The following is a 25,927-nucleotide window of genomic DNA, read 5'->3' on the forward strand; positions in this document are numbered from 1 at the left end:
CTTCGCCATCATTGTTCTCGGGCTTGTTACTCAGTGGACACGGTATTAAATCGGATTCTGTGTCCATCATTATTAAAATGTGAAGTGTGTCGGTCACAAAGCATACATTTCGGGGCAGTTAGCTGAATAATTCCTTTCTTTATTATCCCAAATTACTGCTGAGCTCTGGAGAGGGGACCGGTTTAGCCAATTATTGCCATTTGAGCTGGATTTGTGGGTGATTAGCTCCTGGTCGAATCCAGTCCCGGCCGGCGCTTTGAAGCCCGCGCCGTGTGATTTTCTCAGCAGTGAGGTAGGAATAGACGCGGCTAATGACAGCAAGGTCGCGCGGGTGAGCTGACCTGTGTGTGGCGCAGGTTTGGGTTTCGCAAATAGGGCATCCACAATAGCAAGTGTGGCACTAACCCTGCCGTGCATAATCGGGGCTTTCTAGGATTGTCGGAGATGCTGACAGCTCAATTAAAGTGTAACCCTTTGTACCCTACGGCCTGGCAGAATAACAGAAATATTACTAACCAGAGAGGGGAGGGGGCCACGAGGGAGCCGGGGAAAGATCCAGAATCGGCTCCTCGGCCCCCTCCCCCACTCCCTCCCGGCACAGAACAAGCTGGGAGAAAAGCCTCCATTTGTGGTATAATAGATCCTCTGGAGGAGGGAGAGGGAGACAAATATTACTTAAAAAAAAAAAAAAGAATTCAGTTAAGCTGGGGGCCGGGGGGTGGGGGGGGCTCCCTGTTGTTTCTATGAAAACACTTTAAACTGGGAAGAAAGTTAAGACGGTATAATTGCGGCCGAGCTCACATGTGCTGAGCTCAAATTGGTCCGGCCTCTTCTGCCAAAGCTTACATCCAAGCATCACGTTGGTGAATTTGCCGCAAGTTTTCCATTTGAGGAGGAGCTGGGGAAACCAGTTAATTGGGATTATTATTTCCTCGCACACAGTGAATGATTATGTTATTGATTTACTGCTTACACTTAAGAGCGTTTTTTACACCTTGAACGACAAGCCGTTCTGACCCACGGTGTGTCTGTAGTCTTGGTCATTTTTGTCACACTTGGTTTTTTTTTCTCTTAAACCCTGTAACGTGGGATTCGCTCATCCAGATTTGACTCGATGGCATTTTAATTGAGTGGCAAGATGCTACTCCTTCCCCATGGTTTTTGTTTTTTGGGTTGTTTTTTTTTTATTTCATTTATTTCTTTGATAGAGCACAAGTAGGGGGAGCGGCAGGCTGAGGGAGAGGGAGAAGCAGGCTCCCCACCGAGCGGGGAGCCCGATATGGGACTTGATCCCAGGACCCGGGATCATGACCTGAGCCAAAGGCAGACGTTTAACAACTGAGCCACCCAGGTGCCCCTCCTTCCCCATGTTTTAATTTTTGGTTTTAGGTTTTTGATGGAGCACTTGCATATTTGGAGATATTTTAGAACGAGGAATGGCTCTACATTAGGGTAATTATTATCGGGACTAACCATGCACCAGGTACTGATAAGGGAATTTGGGAGCCCAAGCCAGCCTGGACAGCCCAGCCCCACCCCCACAGAATTCCCAGTCCCGGTTGGAGATGACCCATGCGTCCCCTTGGGGACTGGGTGTTCGAGGTGCCTGATAGACCCTCAGGGAAGGACATCCAGTTGGGACTGAAAAGTGAGACTCCCTGGGTAGGGAAGTGACCGCTGCAAGGACAGGTGTGACCAGGGGCCTGCGGGGCACTGTGCCCTCTGCTGTGGGGGGTGCTGGCGGGGAAGAGAGCTTCTCAGCCCTGCAGCAGCTCCCAGCCTAGGCGCACGCTCACACACCACCGTGTTCATCCGCTGGGGCTGCCAAGACAAGGTGCCGAGGACCGGGTGCCTCCGACAACGACTTTATTTCCTCACAGTTCTGGAGACCAGAATCCGAGATCAAGGTGTCCTCAGGGTGGTTTTCCTCAGAGGCCTGTCTCCTTGGCGTGGGGATGGTGCCTTCTCTTTGTCTCCCCGTGGCCTTGTCTCTGTGCCTGTCTGTGTCCTCACTCCCTCTTCTCACAAGGACACCAGTCAGATTGGAAGAGGGTCCGTCTCACGGCCCCATTTAACCTTACTCACCTCTTTATAAAGACCTGTCTGCACATGCAGTCCTATCGTGAAGCATGGGGGACAGGATTTCCACATTCAAATTTGAGGAGGACATAATTCCACCCCCAACAGCCAGTATCTAAAGGTCTGGATGATGCTTGTTTCAGGAGAGGTTATGGAAGCCTGGAGCCCACGGCCCTGCTGCTCAGGGCTGAAGGGTAGGGGTGCTCACCGGGATGGCAGGGAGGAAGGGGACGATTTGAGCAGGGCATTCCAGGGAGACAGAATAGAATTTGCACTTTTAAATAAAATTGATTGCTGCTGGCTGCTTTTGCACAGTTTCCTCTCCTGGAGCTGGGCTCCACACCCACTTTCTAAAGGGCCCCGTAGCAAGTACTTTGGGCTTCCCTGCAACTCCTGAGCTCAGCCAGTGCAGGGTGAAGGCGGCAATGCTTATGAGTGAGAGTAGCTGCGTTCCCAGTAGACCTTATTTACAAGAGGCAGAAGGTTTGATTTGGCCCCTAGGCCAGGCTTGGCCAGCCCCAGTCCTGTGGGATTCCCCGCACCAACGGTCCATATTCAAGTGCACTGGACGGGACATCGTGTGTCAGCGATGGGGGGCCGTGGGGGCGAGGCCTGTGCAGACTTGACCCCCACAAGAAGTGTTGCAGTGTGTCCCTTGCCACTCACGCGAGTCCAGGTGCGCTCCTGGGAAGTGTGCATTTGTTGTTCGCAAGGGAGAGCTTAGCGTGAGGGGAGAGCTGGGGCAGGACGGGTAGTTTTCGTTCTGGAAGAGCAGGACATTGGGAGGGACAACAGGGAGCCTGTGACATGGGAAAAGATTGTCCCTGCTCCTGGTACCACCCCTTCGCATTCCCCAATTTCTAATGATGAGCTGTCACCTTCCACCCACATAAACATGCTTTTCTAGGTGCTTTTTTGTTTTTTTTGGGGGGGGGTTTGTTGTTGTTTTGTTTTGTTTTTGTCAGTGAGCTTCACACCCAACGTGGGGCTCAATCTCACGACCCCAAGATCAAGAGTTGCGTGCTCTACCAACTGAGCCAGCCAGGCGCCGCTCTAGGTGGGTTTTGTTTTGTTTTTTTTTAAAGTAAACCACAAGTTTCAATACATGTCACAGGAAAGATCTTGATTAGAATAAAAGTAATAAACACAAATGTGAAGACTGATCGGAGTTCATACTCTTTGGATCTCTGTTAAAGATGCCACCATTTCTCCGCAATGTTTTAGAAATACCTGGATACTTTAACTGCTGTAATGAGAATCTGTTCCAAACTGTGAAGACTGTGAATCATAAAACACGGAGGAACCGTAACAGGTGTTTATTACAGAACCAAAGAAGTACTCAAACATCGCTTTTTTTTTAGAAGTATAGAGACACTGAGCCTCACTGAGCTTGTGTGGATGTGTTTAAGCCATGGAAAAACTTGTTTTTAAACTTGGTAATGAGGAAGCTGTTGGCACCACCTCCAGGGCGGCGGGGACGTTCAGTCCCGTGCGCGCAGGGCCTCCGGCCGCTGTCCGAGCCGGTGAGAGATGCTCCCTCAGGAGCAAAGGTGGTCTGATCTTCACGTGGAGCAGCCTGCCGCCGCTGGCTGGTACCCCCTCGCTACGGAGGACCGTGGCCATTAAATGTCCCCCTGGGTCGCGGTGAACTCCGTGCTGGCAGACAACACCGCCGCTCGGTCCCTCAAACTCAAAACAAAGACTGATTGGCCTGGTTAAGACCCCCAGTCTCTAATGCAGTCAGTAAATCTTTGTTGGTAAATAATTGCTATCGAGCAGAGTTTTAATATAAATTTATGAGTGGTGTTTTATCACAGCTTGGGGCTGCAGCAAGCACTGAGTGATGAATTTCAGATAGCACTTACATTCGTTACATTAACTTTGTGAGTTATTTAAAGCTTGTACACTTAACATTGCTTTTGGCTTTCCGTGACCTCTTGGGACTCAGCAGAGAATACACACGACTAATAAAGAGATTGCAGCTAAAAGACAATTCTCCCCTGTGCTCCACCACAGGAAAAGTTCCTTGAGCAAAAAAAGCAGGAAGTGCCTGCTTGAAATCCTGTTCTTCTGGTTGTAGGTCATTAAAATCGCAGTCTTTCTGATGCACCAGTAAATTAACTAGGTGGTAGCAATTAGATCAACATGTGCCATTTCCAAGTAAGATCAGAGGAACATAGGAGAGGTCACAAAGCCCTTCTGTTTCTTACTATGCAAACAAGTAAAAGATATCAAAGCTTTAAAATCGGTCTGGAGGGCAAAGTGATTCACGGGCATAGACCCGTCAGCCCTGGCTCGTCCTGCTGCGCTGGTTACCTGTTGCTGGTAATTACCCCCAGTCACAGTGATTTAAAACCATCCCATTTTATTTCTCAGGAGTCCGAGGGTCAGGCATTTCGGCCAGGCACCATGGAGACCTCTCTGCCCCACAGAAGCCTTCCAGGGCTGGCGCAGCCAGGGTCCCTCCTTCAGTCCTGCCTTCGGCGCCTTGACAGACGTGGCCCAGACTCCTGCGTGTCGAGCCAGCAGCTCAGCGGCCATCCCGTAGCTGGCACCGGGGCTGTCCTCCACGTAGCCTTGGGGTCTCCCTCTTCACAATCTCCCCAGCAGGAGAGTCAGAATCCTCATGAGGCCACTGAGGGCTCCCAGGGGCAGAAAAACAGGAGCTGTCGGACTTTTACCTCAGCTAGAGCGGGCCCAGCCTCGTCTCCACCACATTCTGTGGGTTAAATGGGTTCAGAAGGCCCCCAGGGACCACATAGGAGCAGATTTTTTTTGAGGGTAATCTTTGGAGACTAGCTACTTCCGTCTGCCCTCGCACATGCAAAGCACCCTCCCCCTGCCCTCGGATTCTCAAAGTGTCATCCCATGGTGGCATCCAGCTCAGGCTTTGGAAGCCCGGGATTGTCATCTGCATCAGGTGCATGTGGATGAGCCTCCTTGGATGTGATCCTTGCCATCTGAAGACCAGGGGACTCCAGAGACGAGTCACCTGACACACACACATGCGCACACACGGGACAGAGCCCTTCAGCCGGAAAGGGGGTTGCGCAGCCTTTAGCAGTTACTAGTCCATAGCAGCTCCAAACCCAGCCAGGCACATGTTGCTAATCACCCTGCTCAGGGCACGGGGCGGGGAGGGCGTGTTCTCTCCCCAGGACACCCTCCTGGGCCCGGGGCTCTGCTGTCTCAGCCGACCTTCCTTTTCCCTAAGAAACGGCCTGGTTTTGCAGCTGTGTGGCTCTCTCAGCCTGCTTCCTGCTGGTCTTAGTTTGAGGGTCAGAGGCCTCTTTCCATTTTAGACTTGTGCTGCGCCTTTTAGTCCAACAGAATACAATTCCTTTAAAACCCTTGTGGGTGTCCTTTGTATCAAATTGTAATTTATTCCATTAGACAAAAGCCAACCCACAGGTCCTTGTCTCTGGTCCACACATGCTCTCTAATTGGAAGGGTCCGTGAGGCCCTGCCTTAAATCTTTGAGTTCTCAAGACGAGGGTCCAACTGCTGCAACCTGGCTGGGTCCTCATTCTGAGATCACATCTCCTGGCATCCCCTGGATTGGATCTTTGTTCTGAGGCCGGTTCTTACCCTGAGTTTTCTGCTGGCAGGAGAAGCTGGGAATGAGAAACGATTTTTCTTATGTTGGTGTTTAAATTGGGAATATTTTCTCTAATTCTGCTGAAAAGCTGAACATCCCTGATTCCCCCCCATCCCCCACCCCTTAAGAGCCAGTAGCACGGTGAGCGTTCTGCTCGGAAATCTCCTCTCCAGGTCCCGGGCTCCCCGGGCCAGCCGGCTGTGCCTCTCGTTCCCGCAGACAGCAGGTCGGCTGATGGCTCTGCCCCTGCCCCGCTGGGGCGCCCTTTGTCCAAACCCAGGTAGCGTCTTCCTCCCTGTCCTTCTTGCCTCCGTCAGCAGCTGTTCAGTTCCTGCAGCCTCAGCCAGCTGCCTGGTGCCAGGCCAGTGGCACGTGTTTGTGGGTTTTATTACTGCAGCATAGGGTGCTAATTCTGAGTTTCTCATCTATCGTTGCCTGAGAATCTACCCCGAAACTTAGTGATTTCAGAAAACAGTCACTATTTCTCGTAATTCGGTGGCTCAGACCACAGACAGCACAGCATGGCTTCTCGCTCAGACCTGCCCAAAGCACAGAAGCTGCCAAATCTAACATTTAAACCCCATGTAGATAGCATCCCTTCCACTGCTTCTGTCGGTTCAAGTGAGCCAGAGACATCTCCAAGTCCGCGTACGATGATGTCCACGGGGGCACGAATCCCTAGAGGCGGGGTGCACGGGGAGCCATCCCTGGGGACCAGCTGCCGTGCTGGCTGTGTGGGGGAAGTTACGTAAACTCTCGGTGCCTCAGTGGCCTCATCTGTAAAATGGGGATAATCATAGTAGCTGCTTACGTTGGGTTGTGAGCTCTCTGTGGGTTAATAGTTGTGAGGCTCTTAGAGCAGTGAGCCCAATACTGTTTTGAAACGGAAAATTTTTAAAAAATAGATGCATAAGCCACTTACAAGTTAAATAAAACACTAACCGCAGTGATGTCCACACTGTGGTAGCTGGCCAGTGAGAAGCGGTCTGAAGCGAGAGATTGTTTTCGTGTGTACAGAAGTGGTATCTGAAAGATAGACCCAGTATGCGTTGTGACATCCGCCCTCACAGTTTTGCCCTGGGTAACACAGAATCAAAGAGACTTAGGATCATAAGGCCCATTTGCACCCGCTGACGGGAACTGCCTGCCCATGTGTGTCTCTGGCAGGGAGCCTTCCAGCCTCTCACATCCTCTGGCAAGTGGGACCATGACTTCATGGCCTTTAAAAGTTGAAAATGAACTGTTTTCAGATTTTCCATTTTCTTGGTCCTTAAGTAGACAATGTGTAAGTCCGGGATGGCAGAAGCATCGTAGATGAAGTCCGAGGGGCTCAGCCTGATGCAGCGAGGGGCTGCCAGGACACTAGGCTTCTCGTGGCACTGGTAGAAGTCTGTCCCAAAGTGGACAGTGGGTTTGCTCTCCTCCTTGAGCATGTTGGGGGACTCTGTTCAGAGGGGGGCCCCACCGTGGCAGAGCAATTGGGACCTTGTACTTCTGGAAGAGTCTGGGACTAAGAAGGGGCTCCTGATATGTAACCACATGGTGGGATCTCTCACTGGGGCTTTGTGGTAGCTCCTCGGTTCCTCCCAATGAGGGCACATTAGAGGGGGCCTCCTCTCTCCGTGTGGCTCCAGAATTACGACCCAGGCTCATCCTCACCCCTCGGGCAGCAGACCACTGCTCCCGCAGCAGCTCCAGTTGTCCAGACCCAAGGGCTCCCTGGCACATGGCTGCCCAGGCAGGACTAGGTGACTCTGGGCACGAATCCTAAGATTCGTGAAAAAATACTAGTCTAGCAGAGTCAGGACTGAGTGGTTTAAGCTCTGGGGTCTTTTTATTTTTTTTTTTTAAGATTTTATTTATTTATTCATGGAGACAGAGAGAGAGGCAGAAGCAGACACCCACTGAGCAGGGAGCTGGACACGGGACTCGATCCCAGGACCCTGGGGTCACGACCTGAGCTGAAGGCAGATGCTTAACCGACTGAGCCACCCAGGCATCCCCTGGGTTCTTTTTAGACTCTCAAACCCCCTGGTTCTCACTTGGTACAAACACTCTGAAAAAAAATCAGTGTTTGGAATGAACTTCAGCAAAAAAAGAAAAAGAAAGAAACTAAAAGAGAACACATTTTTAATCTGCAGAAGCTGTTTGCTTAGTCTTGTCATTTGTCATCTGATTGAGCTTCTGATTACAGAACTTCACCTTGTGGCTGCTTCGGCTTCTCATTGGGGCTCATGCGTCTCTTCACGACGCCTCTCAGGATATGGGCTCTTTTATCAGTCACGGAGCGGCGGGTGCAGCTGGCGGGCCCTAACTTGGGTGCTGCGCCAAGGCGGGGAGCAGGGCAGCCGAGCGGCTCCATCGGCACAGAAATCTTGGGTGGTTGGGTAATGAACCCAGCGGGGACCCGGGCCAGAGAGCAGAGGCATGGCTCCTGGGACGCCGGGGTGTTCTTCAGCCCTGCTGACTTGTACAGCATTTGAATCATAATCAGAGATTATCCTGCAAGGTGAACCATAGACTTTATTTAAGATTGTCAAGATGTGGACATTCAGTTTTCCCAGCACCAAGATAAGTCAGCCTATTTTAGTTCCCCGACAATGTCATCTCCTCTCGTTACCTCCTGGTTGGACTGTTTCCCTCTATCTCCTTAGCAGTGAGTCCTGACAGCCCCCACTGGGGAGAGGATAATTGTGCATATGGGATTTGCTCGTGAAAGTACCCACAGTCTAGCCAGGAGCTGTGTAGGGCCATCTGCATGGAGCCCTGAGGCTGGGTGAGGGTGCAGCCTGCATTTTTGTCTGAGTGCAGACGGACAAAGCTTTCTGAAGCCTGGAGCAGCTCTCAGTTACTGGTCACACCGAGGTGACCCCTGGCCCCCTGGTATTGTTGGAATTGCATCTGAAATGGATGGTGGAAAATGAGCCCACAGGAGAACATCTGTGAAGTTTTGTTAAGCTAAGTTTAAAACTTAGAAATCTGCCAGAGAGGGAAATGTAATGATTTTAAGTGATCACTTATTTACTGTTGAATCACCAGCAGTGACGGCCCCTCTCCCTAGTTCTTACTCTGCAGGGGGACCTCAAATCACCTGGGTTTGTAACCAGCATTTTCCTCTGGGCCTGCCTGTCTCTGTTGGTCTCCGGGCCATATTTGGTTTAGATGGTTTTTTCTTAGGTTCTAAGAAATCAAGGTATGTTGAGTGATGGCCATGTGTTTTCTTCATGTAATAAGAACATGCAAAGGGATGACCTTCCAAAGGTTCACTTGTGAGTTTCTTCAACCTTAGAAATATTTTCCCCCAGAAACGTTTCAGGGGTTGAGTCAGGCTTCCCAGCTGGCTCGTCATCTGTTATATTCGTGAAAATTTGTGTAGAAAGCAATATTGTCATGGTATTTGGAACTTGAACCTAATTATCCCATAAAAGTGCTTCCTTTCTCTTACCTCGTGTTGTGGTTCCTGGGGGACAGCAGAATTAGGAGTTCGGACGAAGCTGGTACAAGTTCACGAGGACACACACGGGCACCTCTGCTTCTGTAACACTCTTTCTCACACTCAGAACTTAGCTCGGCCTTGGCCCGGGTGCACTAACTAGCATGCATTCTTCTTGTGCCTTCTCAGTCATCCTTACCATCCTGTGAGTTTCTAAACGGGCAGTGAGAGGAAGAACAAGAACAAGCCAGGAGACGCTTTGCTTTCCCTTGTTTCCTGAGGGCGTGGAGCCTCCCCCCCCCCCCCAGGGAAGGAAAACCCCAAGTCAGGGCTGAGCTCAGTGCTGGCCATGGGTTTCCACCCCAGGAAAGCCTGGAGGCGATGTGGGAGGTTTGCTGGGAATGAGTAGTTCAAGCAGGAGTAAGCTCCCATCAGTCGTCAAGGGAGGCCTGGGTCCAACATGCTCAAGCATGCTGGCTTCAAATGCTGAATGGTTTTCAAGAAGCCCTAATACGGTTCCATTAAAGATGGATTACATTATCCACGATTTGTCTATTAGATGCTGTTACTAAATTTACAAATGGAATTTCATGTTTAATAAATTAAAAATCCGGAATGAAAACCGTAAAGCAAAATGCTCTTATTTGTAAATACCAGGAGTTTCAGAATTCAGTTAATGAGTGGTTTTTAGAAAAGGAAATTTGGGTTTCCTTTATGAAAGCATCATGCCTTTAGTTCCAGGTGCTTGCTCAGTTAAAGGAAAGGTACGTGGCGCGTCACCGAGGCTGGCGTACTGCATTTGTCGAACCAACAGCACATCGTTCAGTCTAAACACACACACACGGAAATTGGTTGAACATACATGTTACGCATAAAATAGAAGAGAAAAGCCGAATTACCAAGCTAAAAATAAGTGTGATTTCCATTTTACAATGACAAGAGAAAAATGAATGTTTAAAATTTCTTGAATTACCTATGTGCCTACTTTTTAAGAAAACTTACAGCAGGCTTTATAATTTGTATTTATGAATGAATATGTGGCTCCTTTTCCCTCCTAGGGCATGCTGCTGAAGCGGAGCGGCAAATCACTGAACAAGGAGTGGAAAAAGAAATACGTCACCCTGTGTGACAACGGCGTGCTGACGTACCACCCAAGTTTACATGTGAGTGTGGCCCCTTGCACAGGTGACAGGCCCGGAGCTCAGCTCCCACGCTGTGTGTGGCGGGGGTGGGGGTCCTAACAGCATCAGGCCTCTCGTCTCTGAAGTTAAAGTAGTCTTGGGTCTCCTCCATCACGAGATAAATCATATGCCCCTCACTCTCCGTCAGACCACGTGTCTCTCCCTTCCCCTCCCTGACACCCATTTCTGGTTCTTTAATTCTGCAAGGACTTACAATAAAGGGAACAGATGAAGTAAAATTTTCAATGAAAGTAAAAGACAAGAGCAGGTAGCAAAAGAAAAAGAAAGTGAGCATATACCTGAGAATCTAGAACAAAATCTGAGCAATTACATCAGAACCCAGGACTCCGCTCTGAGCAGCTGAGAAAAACAGGAAAGTTAAAAGCAGTTGGTGACTCAGCTTTTATTGTCAGATAAGAACACAAATCGGTTGTAAGGTAAGAGAAGCTTCTCTACGTGTGTTAATAAAATGAGATATATTGGTGATTTATAGAAGGTAGATTTAAGAGCGGAATTAATTTTATTTTGGGGGAAAATGCAGACATTGTACCCATCGTGAGTTGTCTTAGGAAGTAAAATCTGAAAATGGGGTGTTAATGACAGTTCTCTAACAACACATTCCATGAATCTTGCTTGATATTTATTGGTCTTGATGTACATAAATGTATAGATTAGAATATATAGTGTTAGCTGCTCATCTGATTGTATCACTGTGGTTAGCTTTTAATTTAAAGATGTTTAAGTACTGTAAAAATTACAGTTATGAACAAGAAGTTACACATAAGGATATTGAAGAAAATTAAAATCATTCCCAAAGTACCACCTGTGGAACAGGACTGATAGCATTTTGGGCTGTGTGCTCCCAGCCATTTCTGAGCGTCGGTGCTTTTTCCTCCCACGAGCATGGGGTCAGCCCGTGCTCGCTGTCTGTGCCCACTTCCCTAGATGATGACAGGTCACGTGCACCTGCCCATGCCCGAGAATACGCTTGTGTGCCGCCATTGTTAATGGTTATGTAACACTCATCGTGCAGATATGCCCTGATTGGTGTAACAGTGTCTCCAAAATGGACGTTTCTCAAATAAATTTACTTTGAATTATTTTTAATGTTTTAAGTAACTAATCAGTGTCCTCTGTTGACATCCCTGTGCCCTCATCCATTTCCCTGGGACTGATTCCTAGCAGTCGCTTCCAGAGTTGAAGAGTGCTTGTGCGCTCATGGCTTTGGATATATTTGCCGGATTCCTGAAAAGAGTGTATCAGTTTTTATCCACCGGCAACATGCCAGAGGGCTTACACCTTCATTCCCATGAGCATTCACCTTCAGAATAACGTATCTATCATTTTCCAATATAATAGGTAACAAGTGGTATCGTTACTGTTTCATTTGCTTCCTGGGGCGAATTGCCCTTCTTCTCTGCGTCCTGCAGCGATGGCCTTCCCCTCCAGAACCGTGTTACGACACAGGTGTTTCGTTAGGCATCCCTGACTTGTTTCTGATGTTGATGGGAATGCCTCCCATGCTTCACCAGGAAGTAGACTTCTGAGATGTCAGTTCTACAGTGTACTGAGAAAACTTGTCTGTGCTTGGTTTATTTTGGCTGACTTGGGAGTAGAGTCAGGTTGCTTCTCCAGGAGGCCTGCCTGTGGATGTCCCCACGTCATGTGCAGCCGCTGACAGCCTCCGTCAGGACGCCGAAGCAGTGCTGGCTCTCCGCTGGGTTCTCCCCCAGCCCTGCCCCATCAGCTGCCCTCTTGCTGGCTCACATCCTCTTAAAACCACGTCAGGGAACACGGGTCGGATTATTGACCCCATTGCTTTGTGTTGTTTAGAGAGAGGTTGTTTAGAGAGAGAAGTGTAATCAAAATACTCTTCTTGCTAGGACTCACTGACCAGGAAAAAATGGGGTCCAGCTGATGAGCATTTCGGGCCACCTTACACTCGCCTGGTAAGCCCAGGCTTGATCGGAGAGACGTCTGCTGCTTCTTGCCACGGGGAAAAGGTGTGACATCAGTATGTCCCAGAAAGTTCCCGTAGGAGGGATAATGCCTACTTACTTCCCATCCCAGCCCCTCAATTAATAGAATCACAGTCAGTTCTTCGAAAATTCTCCCACATGGGCTTCTTCTTGTGATGCCCCTCAGTGCTTGCTCGTTCCTTTACACACACACACGCACGTATGCATGGGTATTGTTTGAGTACACAGAAGGAGCACAGCAGGGCTTTGCTATGTAATTATATAGCAGGCAAGAGCCAGTATCATTTTAAAGTGCTATTCAGTGAATGACAGTCTCTTACTGATGCAGGTAATCCCTCCCTAAAGGAGTGGTGTCATGTAGGCATGGATTTTAATGACTAGAGCACGGAGAGATGGCATGGCCTTCACTGTAATCCTCCTTTGACTTTATTTCCACAACCAAGCTTTGGATGGAAGTTTGGAGAAGAAGTGAGTTCCAGGTATGTGTTCTCTTCCAAGTTGATAGAGAGCTACAGATCCCTAACCTCGGAGTTAGTCTGGCATCCTTTGGCTCAAAATGGGAAGACACGTCAAAGGGATGCCCATGGGCAGAGTCCAGACTTATCTTAGTACAAATTCGGGAGCATACAAATGTGTTGTAAATTCAAGCCTTAAAATTCTATACCATGAAGAATGTTCCAGTTATTTTAGTCCAGGAAATTTCAAAAGATGGTAGAACCCAATGATATCAGTTAGACTGACTGCCCTGTGACGCCCACTTTCTTGATGGTCTCCAGGCTGTGTTATGGCTGGAAGCCCACGAGGGTGTGTTTGTTGTGAGTGCTTAAATATTGGGGAAATCTGCCCAGATTGGTGGCTTTGGGTTTCATTACTGTTGGTCATCACTGTTAATGGCCATCTGCGCTGATCTGAAATAGCATAGCCTACAGCTCATGTCTCTCCAGGGAGCGAGGGGAAAGAGTCTGGCTAAATAATCTGATATTTGTGGATAGAGTGTTCCACAAAGACTAAGTGTCTCTCAGTAGTGGAGTAACTGGGCCAGCTCTGGGGCCTCCCACTAACTTCCGATGACTGGGTGATGTATTTACCAAAAAGGAACCTGGCGTGCTTTTCTGAGGATGGGAGTCTAACAACAATGCTTCTATAACGGGGTGAGTGGTGGGGGACTGAGAGCGCCGGGCCTGAGAAGGCATGAACCTTGTAGGATTGGAACAGACACTAGGCAGAGCCATGCGGCGGCCCCTTTCCAAACCAGCATGTTGCTCTTTGGACCTTGTCATGAGCGCAAACGTGAATTTCTTGCGCACGTGTGTGCTGCTCACAGTCCCGCTGAGGCTGGGCCCAGACTCCACCACCAGCCACCTTCAGCTTGGGGATCGTGCTGAACCCAGGGAGCTGGGCCCAGTTCTTGCACACAGGGCAGAGTAAGAGATCGAATCAAGTTCAGAGGGAACTAGGCTGGCATGGCGAGGGCCCTTAGTCATTTCGTTCAAAGTTGAGATTGCCTGGGAGTATCGGCCACTGGAGTGTGGCCAGTATTGGAGGGCATGGTTCGTGGGGCTGATCCAGATGCCTCCAGTGTTCATTAGCCGAATTAGATTTCCCGGCTGAGCGCCCCAGCCAGTGCTCCTGGACAGACCGACGGGCCAGGCCAAGAGTGTATCGGGACAGGTAGAGAGCGTGCTGCCCCCGCAAGCCTCTCCCTTTCCCACTCCTGCCAGATCGATGCCTTGGCTCCTGCAGCCCCCGGGCACCGCACATCTCCTGAGACCTTTGCTTGGAAAAGATGCTGGAGCAGCAACAGACTCCGGCTTTAGCTTACTTTGGACACTGTGGAAGCAGGAGATGGACCGTTTCCTAAATTTGCCACTAAAAAAAAAAAAATCTTGGAAGTTTTTAAATGTCTCCATTGGATATGTTTAAAGTAAAGAAGATCTCCCAGAAGAGTTGAGTTGTGATCCTTGAGAAACCAGTACGGTTTCCTTATTACACAGGTGTCCATGGACATGTTTATGTAAACAGTCATCCTTCAGACACGAACCCCAAGTTTCAAGCCCTAGCATAAGCTTTGTGCACTTTGCTGTGGCGGAAAGCAGCCTCTTGACAACCCAGACCATCGGTGTGTGGCCCCAGCTGCAGGCCGGGCTCCCGGGCTCCCAGCGGAGGGCCACGCACTTTGAAACGGCGGCTTCGGAAGCAGGCTGCCAGGCATGAGCTGGGGGAGCCGGCTCTGCAGCACGCGATGGAGTTGGCGTGAGGCTGGCAAGCTCGCCGTGTGCTTGGGATGGGTCGGCTGCCAGGGATGCTCCCCGAAGTTGGTCTCCGAGGACAGCCCGCCTGTCTCAGAAGTCAGTTCTACAGGCCAGGGAGCTCTGCTGGGTGGTAGCCCCAGGATGTCACTTCCCACTGGGCTCCTTGCTTCCGGTCCCTCTTCCTTCCTTCCCACCCTTTCCCAGCCCCATCTTCTTCCAAGGCTTCATTCTTCCCAGTTTGGTGGCCTCATCCCCAGCAGGGTCTGTGGTTCCTCCTGAGCCCCAAGCGCACGCACAGGTGAATTACACCAGCCGTCCTTGGTCGCTGTGACACTCAGCCTGGCCTCGCTCCGTCGTCTGTGGAGTGCAGGCTTTCCCCGCGCCAGAGAGAAGTTGTGGAAGGAAGCCTCTCACCCCAGCCATGTTTCCTGCTGTTGGAAACCTTACACATTTTTCTCACGGAGGAGAGAACGTCTGTCTGTAAGCCTGGGATGGAGTCGCCCGTGCGTGACCAGATCACAGGAAGTGATGGTCTCTCTGGGAACCAGGAGGAAAGAGGGAAAAGACTGACCACCGTAACCCAGACTGAGGAAGTTTCCTGAACGTTGGTGGTGGTGCCTCCCGACCCCGGATGTGCTCACTGTGCGCAACTCGTCCGCTTCAGCTGGTCCCCGGGGGCTCAGGGGCCGCCAGCAGGGCCGGCCTCCGGCGGACGGGTCCCCACCTCTCCCGCACTGTGGGGGGAGCAGGAGGAAGCGGAGGTGACGGTCTCAGCCCTGGCTGTTGCTCAGGATGGGTGGTCGCCACACTGGCCATCGCCGGTGCGGTGGGGGCAGCAGGGTAGCCGAGGAGAGGCCCTGGCCCGTTGGGGGGCAGCCGAGAGGGTGCACAGCCCCACCCTGGGCCTGGGGGCTGTCCTGCCTTTTAAACACAAGCTGGAGCCCGTGCTTTGGGGCACACATCCGTAGTCTGCAGCGTTCCTTCGGGGGGGGGAGGGCATCTCACAGTGGACACCGAGCAACTGGCTGGATGGCGTCCACTCTGGAAATCTGGAAGAAGAGTCCTTTGGGTGGGAAGTCTGAGGATCGTGTGTTCACTTCAGAGGCTTAGCCGGCACCTCCAAAGCGGAGGCTGACACTAGTGAGGAGAAGCCCACCCCGGGGCTGGGGCCGCTGGGCGGGACCCTTTAGTCACACGGGAAGGTGAGGCCCACTGTGTGCCTCGCGGTCTGGGGAAACCCAGGTCACTTGATGCCTCTTTCTCAAGATGCTGTTTTTGAGTAAGTTGAACGATAGCCCACTTTGGGTAGCAGGTGGCTCAGCCGACCTAAGGAAGCTGCTTGGGGTTTGGGGCCGGTCGGGCGGCTGGCCACACTGCTTAGCCCAGGACGCAGGACTGACGGTGCCAACACTGGGGGAGGCCGAGGCCTCCTGGGATGAGCTGGTCACCCACACTCCGGGGCTCCATCTCCACTTGGCGTTCTGCAAACACAACCCTAAACGAGCAAGATTAAAGTATTCGAGCGGACCTCTGAGGCTGCTCTGTGGTCTGGGTTTCTGTTTCTCGGGGAATTTGTACGTCTGGAAGACCTTTAAAAAGCCCTCCCTGCGTCCCGTTCTTGGGGGAGATAGGTCTGAGTGTCTCATTGATGACACCTCGCTGGATCACAGTCAGGGTGGGCGAAGGGCAGCCTGTTCTGTGGACTTAACTACGAGCCGCAGGGAGCACCTTGATGGAAAAATGGAGGGGATAATGAGAAAGAACTCAGACCTGGGGGCTTCACAGTCCAGCGTCCCCACCTATTCATCTTCCGTGTCGGGAGGGCGCTGTCGAAGGCACAGCTGACAGAGGTGTGTGCACTGAGCTTTCAGAGCGGGAGCTCGTGGCCTGGCGGTCGGGCCAGCGGCTTCATGGGGCCCTGGCCAGGACGGCTGTCCCAGCGTCCTCACGAGGACGTGGGGCACCCGGGCAGAGCCCAGCTGCCTGGCACAGGCTCGAATTGCTCACACTGTTGAAGACCTCCTTCTTGGATGTCTCTCCCGTTCTGCACGTGGCCCGAGTTGGAAACAGCCGTGGTTCTGTCCTTTCTCCCTGACCTGCAGAGCTGGACTTCTCCTTCCCACGGCGCCTCCGGCCTGGGCGGAGGAGATGCTCCCGCTGCACGGCATCTCTGCTTCTAGATGCTGCTGACGTTTGCTTGTTTTTTCCCATGTCCTAGAGTCAAACTTGGACTCTCTGAATTGTCCTATCAGAATGCTGATTTCAGTTAATTTTCGGGTTCAAAATCAGACAGAAAATCCACCCCTTTACTGATGCAAAAATGATGAAAAGATCTGGGATGATTCCCTGAGTGGGTATTTATCTCAAAAGAAATAACATCAGGGAAAAAAAGGGAGCTACTTCTCTTGTGAGAACAACTCTTGCCCGCACCCACTGTTGGTAATCATCATTTAAGATACACGCAATCTTCACATAAGATCAGGACATTTTACTTGATGATTCGCTGTGAATCTGTGATCAATCCCTTCAGCGAGCTTTGCATACCTGCTAAGACAGACCTCAGATTTCTTCAGATAGTGATCACTGAGTTATACCCAGAGAAGCTCTTCATTGGTTTCCCCAAAACATTGCAGAAGTCAGACTAGCTTGAGTCTAGATGGCTCGGCAGGTAACTTCGAAGCCCAGATTTCTAGATGTAGAACGTTTGAGTCCTGGGCTGACTGATGACCTTGAGATTTCAGCCCCCCTCCCCGCTCTTCTACCGAGCAGAACGACGTCAGACGTGTGTCTGAGACTCTACTGCAGGAAGCGTAGTCAGTTTCATGATGAGCAGTTACTGGACCTTGCTTCCCCTTTATAAGCCGCAGCGCTGCAGGCTCTCCTCTGGTCTGTACGTTCTTTTCCAGCCGGGCTGCTTGTACTTCCAGTCTGCTGTCCGTCCTGCGGGTAGACCTTCATGCCCTCCTCCACGAGAAGTCCTCCCTGATTGCGTGGCACACCAGCCCTTCTCTGGTACCCCCAGCCTCTCTGTGCCACCCGTCTAGCAAGGGCCATGCCCTGTTCCCCAGTTGGCCCAGGGCTGGTGTAGGCGAGGCACCCAGGCCAACACCTGTGGGTCACATGCAGTCAAGTCACGTGGTTCCTGCAGTGTCTTTGCTCCTGCCCTGCCCGGGCTGGCGTCCTCATGGGGGACGATCCTGGCTCTACTTTGAGAATTCCAGTGACACTGGGGTGGAGGAGATGAACCCCGTTGCACATCTAGACCTCCCTGGGTACAGATCCACTTACGTCGGGTAGGGGAGAACATACACACGCGGTGTTACACAAAGGCCATAAAGTCTTAAACCACTGCTGAAATCCCCAAATAATCCATTTTAAAGTGGATTAGGAAAATACGTCAATACTGAGGAGCAGAAATCTGGAACTCTGGCTACAAGTGAACCTTTCTGTTCTGGTCTGACCGCCTGTTTCAGGCAGATGGGACTGAGTTTGAAAACAGTGTGGGAGTTTCTAGAGTGGCCGGCGTCAGCCCTGGGGCAGCAGAAAAACCCCGAGTTTGTTGTGATGGGGACTGTGTAGGGGGATATGGTGGGGCTTTGGGAAGTTTGGGGTAGAAGCCTTGTCCCCGAGTCGGCGCGTGTTCTCGGCCTGCCCCAGGAATAACCGCTGTCCAGTTGTCCCACCAGAGTGGTTTCCCGGGCCCACGGGGGGAGCAGCCCCTCCAGGAGCTCCGTGTCCAGATCTCGTTTGCTTCCAATCGCACTTGATGCTCTGCCTCTTCCCAAGAGAGGCGTTCAGGCATCTTGTAACAGCGGACGTGAGAGTGAATTAAAAACACACCTCTGTGTAGTCACGTGAGAACCTAGGCCATCCGTGTACACGCCCAGAACTCCATCTACTTTGTCTTATGTAGAGAAGGAAGTCACACTGTGGATCTCTGTGGCCTCCAGCACATCCTCACCTCCGTCCATCTAAAAACTCGTTCCTTCCTTCATGTCTGACGGGTTCCATCAGCGTCCTGTGCTGATTCTTTCTGATGCTCAGGGGGGACCCCGCACTCGTGACTTCCGGGCCTGGCAGGGCCCTTCCACACCGCGGTGGCCGGGATGGAGCCCAGTGGCGCGTCGGGATTTGGCAGCCCACTGTGGGGATCACTAAGCGCCTTCGAGGTCCGTGACTCCGGGTGCTCTGTGGGCTGCTTCTCTTCCTCTGCTGTAGCGATGGTCTCCGCCTTCCGTCCTCCATGGGAACTCATCCAGGAGGACCTCAGAAGTCCCGCTGACACAGGTGATTTCCCAGCACCCCCTTCCCTGACCTCAGGCCTGCTTGTCTGCTCCGTTCAGCGAGCGTGGCGCCCTGCCCACCAGGTTTTCCAAAACTCAGCAGTTGTCCGCTGTGCAGAGAAGGGCAGTTCTTCCTGTGATTCTTTTCCCTTCTCCATATACTTTTCATCCTACTGTTACTTACTTCTCTCCACTTGATTCTTTTAAATGTGTCGATGATGGAGAAGATCCCTACTGTGCGCAGGATGGAGCCCTCACCCCTTCACGGGACCCGCCAGGTCTCGCCGGCTGCCGCCCTGCGCACTGCCTCTGACCCACCATGTCCCTCCTCGGCTGGACTTTCCTTCTAGCTGCTCGCACCTGCCATGTTCTCCGGTCTCCGGGCCCTAACACTTGGTGGCTTCTTCCACCAAGAATGCCCTCTCCTGTTCCTCCTCCTTGCCAGACTGACTCTGCTCGTCCTTCCCCCAAAGTCTTGAAAAGGGCATGTTTCTGTGGGGTTTTCTCCACCAGGCCTGTTGGGGTGCACCTGCCGTGCGTGCCCTCCCCTCCCCTTGCTGTGTCCATCATTTCTCTGTTCTCTTGGCGTATCCTATGGCCCGAGTCACCCACGAGACCAGGAGTCCCTTGGAGCAGACACCTCCAGGGATCCTGTCAGCTGCATGTCCTTCGCATTGGCGAGATCTTGCTGAACAAAGAATGAGGCACGATTTGGCCACGTGCTCAGGCTGTCCTCACACCTGCAGGCCTGCAGTTCCCAAAATCATAGGAGGAGGAAGGCTCCTCCTGCTGCTTTGACACTGAACTATGTCACAGCCATATCCAGGCTCGCTCTAAGAAGAGATCGAGGGAAAGGTCTCCAAGGTGGGAGAGGAATTCAAGGTTTTGGTTTTGTCTTTTTGATTGTGGTAAAACACACACAACATAAAATTGACCATCTTAACCATTTTTAAGTGTACAGTTCAGTGGTGTGAAGTGTATTCTTATCCAAACCTTCTCATCTTGCAAAACTAAGATTGGCCCCTTGAAACACTAAGTCTCCACCCCCTTCCCCACAGCCACTGGGGAGCACTGTCTGTGCATCTGTCCGCTCTAAGTTCCTCAGGTGTGTGGAATCATAGTATTTGTCTTTTTTTTACTGACTTATTTCACTCAGCATAATGTCCTTGAGGTCCTGCCATGTTGTAGCACAGGATGGGGTTTCCTTCCTTTTGAAAGCTGAATCATATTCTATTCCGTGTCTACACCACATTTTGTTTATCCATTCATCTATGGGTGGACATTTGGATCGCTTCCTGCTCTTGGCTGTTGTGAATCATGCTGCTGCGAACATGGGTGTGCAGATGCCCCTTAGAAGCTTGGGGTTTTATCGTCCAAACTACAACTATAGAGAACTATAGAGAATAACTGAATTTTAAAGATGCCCAATCTTCACCAGGACCCACTGGGGAATTTGCTGGGCGCAGTCCTGAGCAGAGCAAATTAGGGAGGAGCCCATGTGGTATGAGAGAGGTCACCCGGCCCTGTTTCCATAGACTGCCCCGGGTTTGTCAGGAGCCCTCCGAGCGTTGGGGAGGCTGTCCCGTCTGTGCTTCGGGCGACCTGGGAGCTCTCTCTGGCATTCACCCAGTTTCAGACAGTGTGATGAATATTAGTGCTGTCAAGTCCATGGAATGATCCCAGCAAGGTAGTGTAAATATTTTCAGGGAATTATATACAACTTTTGTTAGAAAGAATGACTACTAACTCATATCTTTTGCACATACACAAAAAAACTTAGATTCTTTATCAAAGTCTTATTTCTGCCTAAGGAGATTCTTGTTTATTTTATAGAACCTCAGGGTTTGTAAAGTGTTTAGATTTTCAAATAAAATGGCCAGAATGCCAGCTCACTGTGGTACAAGTTGTCTCCACGTTGATCACACGGTGTGTGTGTAAGTAGGGCGTGACCAGACCAAAAAAAGTCTTCATGTTTCTATAAAAACTAAACCATCAAATACCCTAGATCCTACCTAACCTATTTTTTTCTACATTGAAAAAATCCCTCTGCCTTCTTTTCTAAAAAAAAAAAAAATAGTATAGTGTATTCGTGTGTTTCTGTAAATATGCAGATTTAACCATGTAGCTTGCGGATTTGAGTCTTAAAGCTTCTAGTAGAGTCGATGGGACATTGTCTTATCAGGACACAGCATGATAGTTCGTCCCTTGACCCAATCTGTATCATTTTGTTTTCCATTTTTGGTCTTTTTAGTTTTCCTAACTGTAGCCAGAGTTCTTGCAAAAAGGTAAATAAATCAAACCCATTGGTTTTCTTCCCAGACAGTAAGTCACTACTGAGAACTCTCTGCGGGAGAGGATGGATGTGGGGGGTTGCAAGGAAATCTTCTTTCACTTCTACCAAGAGATTGAATTCCATTATTATATTTTATAAATATTTTCCTCTGTGGCTCATAACCCAATTGCTGGCTTGTCGCGAAGGTCTTGCTAGGAAGAGAGAGGTGGAGGTGGAGGGTCTGCCTCTTCTCAGGTGTGCCTGTGGCCCCAAATGGAAACCAATCAAGGTGCGATTTATGTTCATTAAGTGCTTGTCAAAACTGAAAAATTTTCTAATCAACAGCAATCTAGCGGCGGCCCCCCCGATGGCTGGGAGTGCCACCTCGGCCGCGTCGGCTCTCTGCCTCTTACAACTCTAGGCGAAAATCCGCTGATGATTACATTAGGCTAAGCTGCGGAGTAAATGAACCGTGTCTTATTTAGGTACCACTAGCTTCAGTGTAGTCCTGCCCCGCAGGGCACTTGATGGCGTTTTACGGCTTTAAAATTAGTGTAGCTTCCCGTTTGCTGCAGGGAACTGCGTGTTATGCCTTTGAACTCAATAAGCAAAGGGAAGGGCGCCTTTTGTTTTTCCCCCGTATTTTTCTCCCTTGCATTTTAGCAATTTTGTTTTGCATCTTTTCCAGACGGCATTTTGCAATAAAAATGTCTGACTACCATATACATGCCTCCCCCACCAAAAAAAAAGAAGAAAAGAAAAAAGAAAGGAAGGAAAGAGGAGGGGGAAAAAAATAAAAAGTAGAACATATCAGACGTCTGCGGAGACACAATTTTTTTTTCCTGTGCTGGGAAGTGAAAGGTCGCTTGGCAGGTCACCCCTCACGCCCACATCAAGTCAGAGGGCAAAGACTGGACAGCAGTAGGAAGAGCTGTCGTTTGGGGAGGGCTCTGGCACTCTTGTAAACAGTTGGCATATGGTCTCCGTCCATCCTCAGAACCATCCCACAAGGCGGGAGCTGTTCATCTCCCTGTCTTTAAAGATGTGGAAGCGGGGACCAGGAATGATTAAGTAGCATGTGCCGAGCCCACATCTCCTGAAACCCTGAGGTTGGGTCCTGGGCATGGTCCCCGAGGCCGTCCTCTGGCCCGAAGGAAGCTGACTTGGTCCTCTGCATACTTCTTAGGTTGAGGAAATCAGAACGTTAGCTGACTGCTCTTCGTTGAACGTGAAGCTGATCAAACCACTTGGCAGCAGTAGCATCAGGGAGACAGTTACTCCTGGAAAAGCAGTGCCTCAGGAAAAAAACCAAACAGGTGTGGTGAGCGTTCAGCATGAGGAGAAATCCTTCAGCACTGGTGGGCAACAATGGATAAGGGAGGCTTCTGTCCTGCATGGGTCAAATGGCAGAGAAAAAGGCGTAGTGATCATCAGTGCCCCCCAAGGACAGACTGTGTGTGCTCTTCTGGCTTAAAAACCTGCTTCTTCAAGAGCTGTGTATTCTAGCGAATTCACCCCAAGGAGTCTGAAGTTTTAAAGAGCTTCAGGTCTCTAATATCGCTATGCCAAACATTCCTATCTCACTCAAAACTTCCCAGGTCTAACTGCTGGTCCAGTTGTTTCAAGCCATAATTAATTATGAAAGTACTCATGGCCAGGGAACAGTGCCGGCTCCTTGAAGTTCATCGCAGTGAAATTTCACTCATGCTTGCCTTTGGAAGGGGCCTGCAGTGACTGGGAAGACAGGAAGCCATTTTCATACCCGACACATTCATTTTGTACGGGCTGGGTTTGAGCACGAATGGGTTACAACTGGGTAATACTCAATTTGAACCTAAAATGAGGAAAATCTTTCTTGCAGTGTAAAGCTCAATATCCTAGGTCAGTCAAGACAGATACAATCAGGAAGCAAAAGGTATATTCATAATTCAATTTGGAGTTTTCTGCTGTTTTGATTTATATTATAATAACCTATCCCCCAGGGCTGATGTTGGACTTCAGCCCACACGTGTTGGATGCTCCCCGGCAGAGGGGCCTCAAGAGGTTGGCCCTGGCTCTGCGTGGGAGCTGTCCATGGTGCGTGAAGCGCGCCCCGCCCCCCACCCCGGCCCCCGTGCTGCTTCCCCGGCCTTCCCATCTACCTGGTCTTCCGTGATCACTGGGCCCAGTAAAGCCTTTCTTCACTAACGAGTCTGCTGTCGTAACTGTTGCGTTTATCCCAGGCAGTGGGTACCTTCTTCCTGGGGCGACCGCCGTGCGTCACGTGGGCATGCGCGTACAAGCGTTGGTCGAGTGGTCCTGACAAAGGCAGCCCCGAAAGTGAAACCCTGGAATTCTGTTGGCTGTCTGGGGAAACAAAAATCATCTCTCCTAGGGTTTTCCACTTTGAAGCTGCCTCCTGCCTTGCTATTGTGACTGGTCCTTTGCAGAGAAGGAGAAATTGTCTTCTTTGAGTTATGTGATCTGAAAGGACGTGGCCAGAAGATTTCTCCTAGTTTTACGATATTTTCATAGTATTTTTAGGGTGTCAGTTTCATCCACGCCTGGGACTGTATATGAGGCTATTGTTTATTATTCAGAAATGTTGGACGGGCACATTTGCTTAGGTCTCTTTGAATGGACGGTATTATGTGTGTCTTTATAGATTAGTTTCCTTTGAAAATAGTATTAAATGGAGTTGGGAATAGCAGTGCATCTAACAATGGCTTCTCTTACATACTTTTTTTTTTTTCCCAAGCCCAGAAGTAAGGATTTTTTAAAAATAGAACTTACACAAACTACTGTTCCTCTTTGAACCTGGACATTCATGAAGTACAGTGAAAATCGGGAGAATGAGTCAATCCTTTCCTCCAGGAAAAGACAAACAAATCTGAAGAACATTTCTGATATCTCTGCAGAAGCCCGGCTCTCATTCCCTTCCCCCAGTTGTGTGCGTGAAGCTGTCGCGTGCTCATGGCCCTTGGCCATCTTGTGAATACTGAACTGGGCAAGTGGTTCTTGAGCCTTTTGGCCTCAAGACTCCTTTACTTAAAAATAACTGAGGAATCCTAAAGGACTTTTGTTTCTGGGGGTTATATCTTTTCTTTTTTAAGTTTTATTTATTTAAGTCTTCTCTACACCCAGAGTGGGGCTCGAACTCACGACCATGAGATCAAGAGTCGCATGCTCTTCCGACTGAACCAGCCAGGCGCCCCATCTGTGGGTTATATCTAATTGATACTTAACACGTTAGAAATCAAAACTAAGAAAACTTTGAAATATTCACGTAATTTATTTAAAAGAATAATACACCGCCCTATGTGGTATTATTTCATAAATAACCTTTTTATGAAAAACACATTTTCCACAATGAAAGGAAATCTTGAGAACAGTAGGATTGTCTTACTGTTTCCAAAGCTCGTTGATACCTGGCTTAATAAAAGAGAGCTAGCTTGTCATACTTGCCATCTGCCTTCAGTCTTCTGCGATACATTGTTTTGATTGAAGTGTATCAAGAACCTCACCTTATATAGGTATTTAGCTGGAAGCGGGAGGAGAATTCTAATTCTAATTCTAAGTATTCTAATTCTAATGTTCTAATAACCATTCAAATCATCATGGATGTTCCTTTTGGGTATTCTATCGAAATGCAACATGTGACAATTGATTATAGCTTAGGAATGCAGCATGGAATCTGAAAGAGTATCACTCACTGTTTCCTTCTCTGCTCAGTGAAGATCCATTGTACTGTCTTGCTTGTTGAATGACCTTTCATCCTTCCATGTGACACCATGCATGTGTCATTTCAAAAACATTGCTTAGGGGTGCCTGGGTGGCTCATTCGGTGAAACATCCAACTCTTGATTTCAACTCAGGTCTTGATCTCAGGATTGTGAGATCCAGAATCCTGCGTTGGGCTCCGTGCTCGGCATGGAGTCAGCTTGAGATTCTCTCCCTTTCCCTCTCTCTCTCTCCCTCCACCTCCCCCTGTGTGTGTGTGTATGTGCATGCTCGCTCTCTCTCAAATAAATAAATAAATAATTGAAAAAAATTTGTTTAACTGAGGTATGCAGCTTTCCTAATGGTGACACTTTTCATCATATAATATCCAGAAACTGTTTTCATTTATATCACCGCCCATCTTGTCAGGAAAGAACATCAGTATTTGGAAAGTGTCAAGCTCATGGTGAGAGATACAAGTTGCCAAGGTTCTCATCCTCACTAGAAGCTCAGAGTATACACTAGCCACAGATACTGTCCACTGGTTTCCCTGCAGTGCTCACGTTGGCCATTTTCAAGAAAATACCTGCCGAGGGCCCAAAACAGAATAGTCATAGTTAATGTCTGACGTGGTCATTCTTTCAAGTAAAAATGGGTCCCACCAAAAAAGCACTAGTTCAACTTGCAACTCAGACAACTGCAGAAGTGTGTTTCTGTGGGACACCCATCCCCTTCCGTGTGTGGCACCAACGCTCACGCGTGCTTGCCGTGTCATTACCCGGAAAATTAAGAAGACATGTATGTACTCAGGGTTGAAATGTTTAAGAATTAATAACTGCTTTTTTTAAAGATTTTATTTATTTATTTGACAGAGAGACAGAGCAGAAGCAGGGGGAGCGGCAGAAGGAGAGGGAGAAGCAGGCTTCCCGCTGAGCAGGGAGCCCGACCTGGGGCTCGATCCCAGGACCCTGGGATCATGACCTGAGCCGAAGGCAGATGCTTAACCGACTGAGCCACCCAGGAGCCCCAAAAACATTCTTAAATGAAACTTTGTTTTTATTTAGAGAGCATGGCAATGAATACTGACAATAGGGACTAGTACAATTTGGTTCCACTGCCTGGGTATATGCTCTGGAACTAGCAGTTTTAGT

General features: G+C 49.7%; 1 protein-coding gene across 13 annotated transcripts in view; it reads left to right on the top strand.

Moving 5' to 3' along the window:
* Window positions 1-25,927, top strand: part of AGAP1 (ArfGAP with GTPase domain, ankyrin repeat and PH domain 1) — a 524,718-nt gene that overhangs the window by 315,513 nt on the left and 183,278 nt on the right. For all 13 annotated transcript variants that reach the window (XM_078071496.1, XM_078071497.1, XM_078071498.1 and 10 more), the window contains one exon: window positions 10,169-10,273. In XM_078071496.1, the coding sequence (XP_077927622.1) occupies window positions 10,169-10,273 (105 nt within the window). The remainder of the gene's footprint in view (window positions 1-10,168; window positions 10,274-25,927) is intronic.

The sequence above is a fragment of the Halichoerus grypus genome, chromosome 4, assembly GCF_964656455.1.
Source record: "Halichoerus grypus chromosome 4, mHalGry1.hap1.1, whole genome shotgun sequence".
NCBI classification, from domain to species: domain Eukaryota; kingdom Metazoa; phylum Chordata; class Mammalia; order Carnivora; family Phocidae; genus Halichoerus; species Halichoerus grypus.